Raw genomic sequence first — 11,496 nt, forward strand, 5'->3', positions numbered from 1 at the left:
TATGAACTTATGTTTCCCTTTGTAAGCCATTTTATACTTTCTGCACTTTTGTGCTTTCATTGAGTATAAAAATAGGTCTCCTTTAAAATTCTGTTTAAGTTCACTAAAAAACTACTTGTTTGTGAAATTCTCTTATAAACTCACTGCATCCACATGGAATAGATAAAACTAATTAGGCAGCTAATGGATATAGGTAGTGTTAAAAAAAAAAAAAAAAGCAAAACCTCAATGGGGAAAAAAAAAATAAAGGTATGTTAGGAGTCAAGGAAAAAGAAAAGCCAGCAGCAAAGTAAAATGGAAAAAGAGTTGAATTTAATAAATTTTGTTTAATCTTTATTGTGATTGAAAACGTGGGCTCCACACGAGGGGCAAAAACCAAAAGCCAAAACCAACCAACCAACCAATCAATAAACAAATAAACAAAACCCGAACCCAGTGGAAAAACAACTGAGTTGTTATCAAAGAGCAGAATTTGCCAGATCATCAAATAAAAGGGGATATGGCAGAATAAATGAAATAAATGAACAGTGAGAAAGAAGCAATAATTAAAAGAAGCCCAATCTCTGAGAAGCGTGTGCAAGCATCATTGCACGGAGACAGTTACTTTGGGAACTCATGAACGCCTGTGTTGGGTTACATAAGGCTCAGACTTGGTACCCCCACAGGCCTAGGCTATACAAAGGGTATTTGAAACTGACATTCCTAATGGAAATTTTATAAAATTTGGCCCTTAGAATAACTGAGAAATATCCTGAAAAAATCTTCCCTGAAACTGTAATAAAGAAGGTTTCTTATCTACTGATAAAATTGACAACTCAGTAAACTATTTTTTGCTGGTCATCCTACATTTAAAAAAAAGAAAAGCACAAATATATTTGCCTCAGAAATCTGCTAAAAGCAGGGGATCACGCGGTAAAAGAGTATAAAGATTCTATAAATGGGAGAGACCAAGAAAACCTCTCTCCAAAATGTCCACAAGGATACATATGCCCATTGGAAGAAAAAGTAAGAATATACATATTATTAATCATTCAGAGAATAAAAAAGTTAAGATTGATATAATATATTTATATTGAATGACTACTTTAAAATAGAGCAACTTATTTGCTTTATTTCTCAGATTCCTTAGGCAAAAGTCACTTAAGTTCTGAAGTGTAAAAGAAATACTGGACCAATATCAAGTGGCGGTGGTTTCAACTCCCAGAGAAGAGAAGGACAAGTTTTGCCTTTTGGGTCTTTCCCTTTTTCAAAAAATAAAAATAAAATAACATAAAAACAACTAAATCCTCCAGACTGCTATCTGCATGCATATTTAAATCACTTCCCCTTGATTAACATTACAAAGAAACATCTCTGCCCAAAAGGGTTGTAGTGATCTTTTTCTAGGGAAAGGATAATCATTCTACAAATAATTTGCCCTGTGACTGTAGTCATTCATAACGTACATAATATTTGCAAAGCACAGTTTAAATACACTGCCTTTTATTAGCGTTATTATTATATTTTTAATAAAAGGGATGCATATCAGAGTGTAAGAACTGGAAGATAATTTCCGCAGTTTTAAAGAATTAATAAGAGAATGCTGGTTTAAGGTCTTCAAGTTGGAAATCTTACCAAAATGCCATCATCAAAGTCTGTGAACTAGTTATAAACAGCAGGATACCCACTGGCTAGGCTGTGGCGCTCTCCGCGCCCACCCCCCACCCCCGTGTTACCATTTTTTTAAGATATTCTGTCAATGCTCAGTTAAAAATAAGACTTACTTAAAAGACCCCCCCAAATGCAATTAAACTTTTATTGAAGACTATCCAGTGGCAAGAATACCTGTGTATTATATTATGTTTTAGACATTCAATAAAGAATTCATTAAGAATGATTTTCACAATGCATTCATCAAAACAGCCTTAAATATGGTTAAAAGCGCATCCAAGCGCCTGTCCTGAGTTCTAACAGGTTTTCAATTTAGATTGCTGACCATCTGTTTTTCTTTTATTTTACTCTCAAGAACTTAGCTACAGAGCTTTAAAAAAAATTATTATTGTTAAATCAAGACTATTTGTTTCCATTCCGAGGCCAATTATATTACTAATTTACTTAAAGTTTCTACCCCACCACAAAAAAAAAAAAAAGTCCAAGATTTATCTATGATTAAAACATAAAGCACATGCAAAGTTTTCCGATTTTCGAAATACTTAGACTCAGTCTTAGAAATGGGTTTGTGTTTTCAACAAGTTTCAGAAGCGCAGCAGAGGGCCGCCACGGAAAACCACCAGCACAGGAGTCGTCAATTGTAAACCGCTGGTTCGGTTATTCGTGGCTGAAATAAGTGTCCGCCCAACAGCTGCATTAGTCTATCATTTTGAGAGGGAAAAAACAAACAAACAAACCAACGGTAAACAACTCCAGAAATCCAGTTCTACATTGAGAACCTTGTTCACAACACCAGCCCTTTCTTTCCCAAGTGGACGACCGAAATCGGTCGCTTCACGGAAGGGAGAAGCCACGGAAGCCGCCCCATCGTCTGCAGCGCCAGCGGGTCGGCCTCGCATCCCCGGCCGGGGGCTGGCGGCGCCCCGGGGCCTGCGGGCGGCCGGCGGAGGCCGCAGCTCGCCGCGCGGGGGGGGACGGCGCCGACGCGAAGCGGGACGCGCGCCAGGAAGGGTGCGGGGCCGCCCCGGCCTAGCCGGCCCCGGGGCCGCGCGGACGCACGCGTTCGGTGTCGCCGAATCTCGGTAAAAATGGAGGCCGAACGTCGGTCAGTCGCGGCAGCAGGGTCCCGAGAGGGCGGTGGGGGTCCCGCACCGCGTCCCCAGGAGCCGCCGAGACCCTCCCCCACGGCGGGCGCCGCGGCCCGGAGGTGGAGGTGGGGCGGGAGAGCGGGCGCGCCGGGCCCCGCACGGCCTCCCCGCCTCCCTCGGCGCGGCGCCCTGCGGAAGGGGGGCGGGCGGCACGGGGGGGGGGGGCCGGGGCCGGGGCCGGGGCCTGCCGCGAGCGCTCGGGCCGGGTCTGGGAAGGGACAGCCGAGAAAGAGGGGGAGGGGGAGGGCCGGGCCCACGGCCCCGGAGCGCGCGCGGGACGGGATCCCGAGGAGGCCGCTGGGGAAGGAGCCGCACCGGGAGGACGAACCGCCTTCCCGGAGGCTGCCCTGGCGGAGGCGAGTTCCGGGGCGGCCCGGGAGCCGGCGCGGCGGCGCCTCCCCCGCCCACCCCCGACCGCCTGCTCCGTCCCCAGCCGGCGGGCCTCGGGGTGCCAGTGGGGGCGTCCGCGCGCGCCTCCGGGGCCCGCCCGCCGCAGCCTGCGCCCTCGGAGCCCCCGCGGCCCCGCCGACGCCCTGCTGGCCGCAGCTCGGATCGCAGCGACGGTGCCATGTCCCCGCCGTCGCCCCGCGCTCGGTAAGAGACAGCCACCGACGACCTCTCCCCGCCCCCGCGCCCCACAGCATCTAGCTCTGCGCCCACGCGGAGATGCAGCGTTCGAGGGGAAGGAAAAAAAAGAAACAAATCCGAGCTGGGAACGGCTGTCCCCACCCTCTCAGGGCGAGCGGCGGGGATGATCCGAGCGCCTGGAGCGCCGGCTGCCCGAGGGCGGCGGACACGGCGACGCGCCGCCGGGACGCAGCCCGGAGCGGAGAACGCACACCCCCGGCGAGCGCGGGGCACGGACCGCGCGCCGGCACCGGGTCCTCGCCGCGCCCTCCGCCCCGGCCGGTCCCCGAGGCTCTCGGCGCAGCCCGCCCGCCAGGATGGGTGGGGACAGTGGGAGTGGAGGAGGAGGTGAGAAAGGAACTGGAGGTGGGGGGGGTGACGGAAAGGGAAGGCAGAGAGAGAATCCTCCTCCTGGTTCTCAGAAACTAGCCGCGGAAGGCCGAGGAAGAAGTCGGCCTGGCCCTGAACACCTTCCGCCTGACCCCCACCTCCCACCCGCGCACACAACGGGCTCGTCCCTGCGCTCCGACAACCGGACCTCCAGTTTGACTGCCATAGAGACTAGTGGCGATGCGAGTTTCTATCAGTGCCAGCTGATTTATTAAAATTGTCAAGATACAGACTTCCAGCACCAAAAAAAGACAAAACAAAAACAAAAACAACCCAAGAAAACAAAACAAAAAGAACAAAAACAAACAAAAACCAAAAATAAAAAAAAAAAACCGCGATGATGTCGACAGTGCATTGAGTCTGCTTTGCCACCATTTGCTACAAAATATGCAGATGGTCTGTACTTTATTTAGATTATATTGCACAAAATGAGAAACTTTTTAAACTATGTGCCTTTTTTTTCTTTTTTTCTTTTTTGCTAAAAATCGAGAATCCAGTTTCAAACCTTCCATCTGGGGCCCCATCCACATATCACAGCGTATGAGATACATAAAGTCCTAGTATAGTACAGTACATATACAATCTTTAAACTAAGATAACAGCTCTGAGGTCTATATCACCATTTTCAATAAATCTTTACCTACAAATATTGAACAAATCTCTACTATAGCTGTACAAAAAAAAGTTTGTTTGTTTTTTTTTTAACCACAAGGCCTTTAGATGCAAGGATTATTTAAAAATTTTAATCCTTTTAAACCAGGACATCACGTACCAACATACTTGCATGCTAAAAAAAAAAACAGAGGAAAAAAAAAAGAAATCAAAAGGGAAGAAGTGCCTGAAAGTCTTACTGAAAAAACACAGCAAGAATGTTCCCTTTTCACTGTACAAAAATACGCCTGAAAATATATTAATTTTTAAAAAAGACTGAGGTCTGTTATGTATCAAAAATGTTTCAATACCTTTTGTACTGAGGTCTAGGCTGTCTGGTATTCAATCAAGGAGGTATAAGGGAACAAGTTACAAAAAAAAAGTTGGCAAGTAGAAATCACATTTGTAAAACCATAAACAATTTGATCTGAAAAGTAAACTCTGATCTTAAGTCAGTTCACAGTTTTTTTTTGTTTTTTTTTTTGTTTTTTTTTTTTTGTTTTTTTTGTGAGCGTTTGTACAGTCTGCATTTTTTCAAGCTCCCTGCAGTTTTGTTAAGTATCGGATGCATAGAAGACATCAGTTTTCTCCCTCCAAAAAAATAAAATAAAATAAAAAAGTTGCAATGGTCCCTTTTTTGTTTTTGTGTTTGTTTTTTTTAAAAAATCACCAGTTCTTTAAGATCTCTTAAGAAAAAAAAAAAAAAAAAGAAAAGAAAGAAATCTCCAACCAACTCCCTAGCGTAACGGTTGTGCTGCCAAAAGGTCCTCTGCAGACGTCTTCCAGACTTCAAAGACCGACAAGCTTCAAACAGCGCCTTCCGGAGCGGGTCCTCCCTCCCCTCCCCCGCCCTGTCCCCTCCGCCTTTGTTGCAATCACGAATTTCAGGAAAAAGAAGTAGTAATTACAAAAACACATTTGGGGGGAAAAATCACAACTCCAGACTAGGTATGCAACTACCTTGAGACACGATAAAGGAAGGGAGGGGAGCAAAAAAAGGACAGGAAAAAATGTGTTAAAACTACTCATTTCACTTTAACTCCACCAAAATTTTCATCATCTTTTCCAATTTCTTTGTGTCACGACATCATATCAAGCCCAGCGTCGTCTTCTCCCTCCACCCCACCACCACCATCGACACCATCGACACCACCATCATCATCATCATGACCACCACGACTTCCTCCCGAGGAACCCTGCTCTGCACCCCGCGGAGAGAAAGAGCGAGAAGCGGGGCGCGCCTCTCAATACGTGAACACCAGGTCGGAGAAGTTCGCCTCCAGCCAGTCCCCCGCGATCATCTCGCTCAGCTCGGGCGTGCAGTAGTCGGGGAACTCGAAGTGGGAGCCCAGGCTGCCCTCGCTGAACGAATCCAAATCCTTATCCACCAGAGACAGGGACAGGTTCCCGGCCGCCGCGCCGCCCCCCAGCTGCTGCTCGCCGGCGCTGTGCGCGCTCTGGGAGAAATTCAAGCTCAGGTCGAACATCAGGTCGTCGGCGTCCTCGCCGCCGCCGCCGCCGCCGCCGCCGCTGCTGCTGGACGAGGACGACGACGAGGTGGAGACGGAGCGCGAGGACGCGGGCGACAGCGCGGGCTGCGCGAGCGGCGGCGGGTGCTGCTTGGTGATGTTCTTGAAGCTGTAGTAGAGGCGGCTGCCGCCCCCGGCGCCCGAGGTCGCGCCGGCCCGCACCTCGTCGTACAGGCTCGCGCCCTCGGGGGACTCGGCCGAGCTGCTCAGCGTGGGGCTGGCGGGCACTTTGGCGACGTTGTAGCGTCTCAGCAGCTGCGGCGGCTGCTGGCCCGGGGGCTGCAGGAGCTGCTGGTGCGGCGGCTCGTCGTCGTCGTCGTCCGCCTCCTGCTTGATCCGCAGCTGCAGCTCGTCGTCGTCCTCGTCGTCCTCGTCGTCCTCGTCCAGGAACACGCACTTGACCGTCTTGCCCGCGCCGCCGCCGCCGCCGCCGCCCGCGCCGCTCACGCGCAGGCTGCCGAGCACGTAGTCGTCGCCCGCGCCGCCCAGGTCCCCGGGCTGGGCCGCCTTGCCCGCGCCGGCCTTGGCGCCGCCGGCCGCGGGGGCCGCGGGGGCCTTGAGCTTGCCGCATTTCTTGCCGGAGCCCTTGGAGGTCTTGGCGCCGCCCGCGCCGCCGCCCGCGCCCGCGCCCCCGCCGCCGCCGCCGCCGCCGCCGCCCGCCGCGCTCTTCTCGGGGCTCTGGCTGGCGCTGGGCTTGGCCGAGGGGTCCATTTTGGGCTTTTTCCGGGGCCGGTACTTGTAGTCGGGGTAGTCGGCCATGTGCTTGAGCCGCAGCCGCTCCGCCTCCCGGATGAACGGGATCTTCTCGCTGTCTTTGAGCATTTTCCACCGCTTGCCCAGCCGCTTGGAGATCTCGGCGTTGTGCATGTCCGGAGACTGCTCCATGATCTTCCTGCGCTCGATCTTGGACCACACCATGAAGGCGTTCATCGGCCGCTTGATGTGGCCCGACGCCGTCTTGCACCAGTCCGGGTCGCTCTCGTCCAGGGCCACCGGGCTGCAAGCCATGAATTCGCCCTCCTCCGTGTCCAGCGCCTCCCGGGGCAGGTTGCTCTCCGCTTCCAAGCTCTCCGCCTGCTGCACCATGATCCGCCGCGGGGCTGGGCGCTCCAACCCGGGCCGCTCGGTCTCGTGCGGAGGTCCCCCTCCCCCTCTCGCCCCTCCACCTTCCCGGGCAAGTTGCAAAGTCCTCGGTACCCCGCGTCCGCGGCGCCCCCCCTCCCCCCCGCCCCCCCTTCCAGGCTGCACACAGCGGCTGCGGCGGTGGCGGCTGCGGCGGCCGCCCGCGCGCGGGAAGCGGCGGCTGCGACGGGAGAGGCGGCGGCGGCCGAGGCAGCCCGGGACCCCTCGCTCTCTCTCGCTCGCTCTCTCTCTCTCTCTCGGGCTCGTGGCTCCCGCCGCAAGCGCCGAACCCCGAGCACTCCCAGGCGCGCGCGCTCCTTCTGCAAAAAGTTGAGGGCTCTCTCCCAACTAGTTATCAGGGTGTCATATGGGTGACATCACTCCCCGGGCCGGCCAATGGCTGGCGGCCGGCTCCGCCCAGCTCCCTTTATTAACTCCTCGGCCACGCCCCCTCCCCCGCCCTCGGGGCTGCTTTGCAAAGATGGGGGGTGGGGGAGAGGGGGAGGCACGTCTTGAAAATATGTTATTTTTTAAAAATCCGCATGTGTGCACAGATGCGCCGCTCCCCGGGAGGCTCCGGAGCCGAGCCCTGCACCGCGGCGGACCGGGCGAGTCCGGGCCGGGTCCGGCGCCCCTTTGTGCCGGGTCCCCTGGAGGCCGGTCCGAGGCAGCCGAGCCGGCGCGCCCGCCCTCGCGGAGCACACACTCGGGCGCGCGCGCCGCCGGAGCGGGGAGCCGGAGGTGCCGCCCGGCGCGGCCCCGGGGGTGCAGCTGCTGCCCGGGGCCGCGCGCGCCCGAGCCCGCCGGGGAGCCCCGCGCGCCCCGGCCGACGGAAGGTGGCGCTTTAACACAGCTCCTCGGGGCACGTGGGCTCCCGCCGCGCCTTGCCTTTCTCCCTTCCTCCCCGGCGGAGAGGGGCTTCGTTCTCCCTCCCCTGCCTGCATTTTCTGTTTTGTCCCTTTCCTCCGTCTGTTTTCCCTCTTCCGTGGCGAGCGGAGACGCCGCGGGCCGGTGGGGCCGCGCTTGGCCGCGTGCGTCCCGCCCCAGGCCGGGGCCGGAGTAACGGTCTGTGGGGTTCGGCTGGGGCCGGGTCCTCGCGTCCAGTCCGGCCACTCCGGAGCCCGGTTCTAAACCCGGCCCCGGGCCCGCGAGCTGCCCCACAGCCCCGCCCCTGCGTCTCCGGCCCGCCTCCCCCGCCCCCTCCCGCGACCCCTCCGCCCGCCCCCTCCCCCCTCCCCATTCCCCCCCATTCCCCCTTTTCCTCTTTGTCCCCTCCCCCTCCCGGTCACCGGCGCCCTCCGGAGCGGCGTCATCCTGCAGATCTAGCGAGGAGCAGGCGCGCCTTCCGAGGCGCTCGCTCCTTCGGTTAGCGACCTGGGCCGGGGAGGAAACAAGGTGCACCCCAGCTTTGCAGTCGGGGGACGGCCCGTGTCTGTGCAAAGGAGGGACGGGCCGCTCCTGGAACCGCCGCGCAGAGGTCGGGCGGCCTTACTCAAGCAGCCCCACGCCCGGCCAGCCTGCTGTGCTACTTGGAAACGCGCTTTCTTTGTGTTTCTTTCTTTAGTCGCTGTTACCCATCTGTGGATATTATGGGGGGAAAAGGAAAAGAAAACCGCCGCTTCCTATTCATTGTCTGTCGTCATCACTGGCTTCACAGCCGCCAGCGCTGGGGAGCTGGCAAGTTTGAGGAATTCCCGAGATACTGCCCAGAGTGTTTCACGAGAGAAGTCAGCCGCTGCGGACGAGCCAGATTACCCAGACCCGCTTCCTTTTAGGTTCCCCTCCTGCAGGTAATGCCGCCTTATCGAAGCGTTTCAGCTTCCTGATGTCTTCAACACATAACATGGTACCGCGTTTCCCTGTTTCCCCGGACCCCCGGACGGGTGATACACACACCGCCGCCGCCGCTCCCTCCCCCACCTTTTGCAGCCTGAAGAAAAATGCTGCATTCAGTCCTTGTGACAGAAAGGCCGGTCGTGCCGGCGATTTATTTGTTAGAGCCATCGGAACCAGAGGAATTTATAGCCACGCATACCGGGTGACCTGAAGTCTGGAGAGGCATAAAACCCAAGGCAGTGTGTGAAAATTCATATTCACTCCCACAAGGCAAGCTCTGCTCTGCCTTCCTGGTTCATGTCACACATTCCCCAGCCTTTCCAGCTACTGGGCACACCACAGGAGGGTGGGTGGGTGGAATGGTGGATCTACACTCTTCCCCAACACAGGACAAACCCATACTCTAGCCAGAAGGCTTGAGATAATTGAGCTCAGTTGCATTATTTTCATGCAAACTATTATTTTCCTGCATCTAGTATTTGGACTACAGAATGTCTTTGAAAATCTTCAGCCCATTCAACATTTATTTGCCCTTTTCACTCCATAGCAAAAATCATGTTTAACTTTAGCATGAGAATCAGGGAGGGTATAATCAAGCTGGAAAATAATGGGTTTATTCTCGGAGTGCCATGATCATCTGAAAGGAAATGGAAGCTAATATTTACCCTTTCAGATAAGAAACACAATTTCTGTTCTGAGAAAGATGGGTCATCTTTGGAGAAGAGAAAGAAAGCCAGAGTAACGGGGTTGTTTATTAGTGTGAGAGGGCGTGCCGGATGAGGAGAGGTCAGTGCTGTGACTCGGGGGTCTTTCCATCAACACGGTGCAGAGGTTGGAACGGGTAAAGCAGGCCTGGGGACTTGCACAGCAAGAAGGTCCTGGAGAGGATTCCTCCCTCTCTACTGCATAGACAAGGTCAGAATTTTCAGAAAGGATTGCCTAGATTGCTATTTTGTAACATGATCTACCCCAAGATTCAATGTCCCTGAATTTAGTGAGGATTTGGAGACGGGAAAGGAAGAGACAGCTGAAGAACTCATCTGTATTTTCTTTCTTTCTTCTCTGCCTCCTTCCTTCCTTCCTTCCTTCTTTCTCCGAGTTCTAAGGAAAAGTTTTAAAAGAAAGACATAGGAATGTGTTTGAGACCTTCATGCTTCTTACAGGAGCAGTATAAAAATTAGATGTTTGCAACATCAGCAGTAACCAACTATCTAAAGGAATTTTAAGCTAGCAAATGGAAAATGTGGCCCTCTGTAAAGATCCATACATCTCCTGAAAGTCTAATTTAGTAAAATGGAAACTTAGCAGCTATTTTTAAAACAACTGAATGTATATCAGGATTGGGTTAAGGGGTCATCTTTTTTATAGCCAATACATATTTCATTTATGTGTGAATATTTATATATTTATAAGCAAGATATGCAATTTTCCTGCTAACTGTAAAGATTGTTGGAGATATAATTCATGCTCAGAGGCTTAAGATTTAGATTTCATTAGAGCTACACATGACTAATTTTTTGGTTATTATTGTCTTTTACAAATGCATCTTTGCAAAGAAGACCCTTCATTTATAAGACCTATTATGTAAGGGGATAGGCTATTCTACAAAATTTCTCAAAATTGTGAGAACACCATCAGAATACATACGGAATGTTCTTTTCTCCTCTGAACAAGACACGATTCTCTAGGCAAATAATACACTGAAAAGATCACCGGGTAAATATTTGATCATTAAGGGACGCCTGGGTGGCTCAGTTGGTTGGACGACTGCCTTCGGCTCAGGTCATGATCCTGGAGTCCCGGGATCGAGTCCCGCATCGGGCTCCCAGCTCCATGGGGAGTCTGCTTCTCTCTCTGACCTTCTCCTCACTCATGCTCTCTCTCACTTTCTCTCTCTCAAGTAAATAAATAAAATATTTTAAAAATATATATATATTTGATCATTAAGTTGAACATATCAGTTTCCGAAGTGCTCGGACTATCCGCGTTGCTCCCTCCCTGAAATGATACTGCGCAGGACCGTTCTTCACGTCTCCTCCCTTGGTCTGCTCTCCTGAAATGAGCCCTGTCCCTCCCAGTGCAGTCCACTGTCTGTATCTCCGCCTCAGACCTGGATCCCGAGCTTGATCTGTAGATGTTCTGTCCACCTGGGGTCCCCCCTGTAGGTGTCCTCACACGTGGTAACGCATGTAAACTGAACTCACCTGACTCTCTGGACCTCCTTTTGCCCTATTGTTCCCACAGGGCTTTAAGGGCTTGACATTTTATTCTATCTACCTAGGACTTTCTTTTCACTTGGTCTTTGCATGGTGATCTCCTGCATTGCATTTAGATCCAGGTAAAATGCTGGGAGGGCTTCTAAGCATCTGCTGCCCCTCCCCTCCATACATAGGCTACCAGTGACCGTGGCTTCCTGTTTGGTGCATCAGGACACATTTCAAATTGGCTGAAGACCAATTTTCCCTCCCTCCTTTATCTTTAGTGGATGTCATCATAGAGCCCTTGATTTTAAATAATAACAAAAGAATTGCACAAACCTACTG

The 11,496-nt window shown here is 52.6% G+C and overlaps 1 protein-coding gene across 1 annotated transcript; it reads right to left on the reverse strand.

The window, feature by feature from the left end:
- Positions 1-3,974: 3,974 nt before the first annotated feature.
- SOX11 (SRY-box transcription factor 11) lies at positions 3,975-7,259 on the reverse strand. Its single transcript, XM_004745957.3, has one exon. It carries the CDS (start codon positions 7,079-7,081, stop codon positions 5,711-5,713), a length of 1,371 nt encoding a protein of 456 aa, XP_004746014.2. The 5' UTR covers positions 7,082-7,259; the 3' UTR covers positions 3,975-5,710.
- Between the last annotated feature and the right edge of the window lie 4,237 nt (positions 7,260-11,496).

The sequence above is a fragment of the Mustela putorius genome, unplaced genomic scaffold (assembly GCF_011764305.1).
Source record: "Mustela putorius furo isolate JIRA1106 unplaced genomic scaffold, ASM1176430v1.1 tig00000813_pilon_pilon_pilon, whole genome shotgun sequence".
NCBI lineage: Eukaryota > Metazoa > Chordata > Mammalia > Carnivora > Mustelidae > Mustela > Mustela putorius.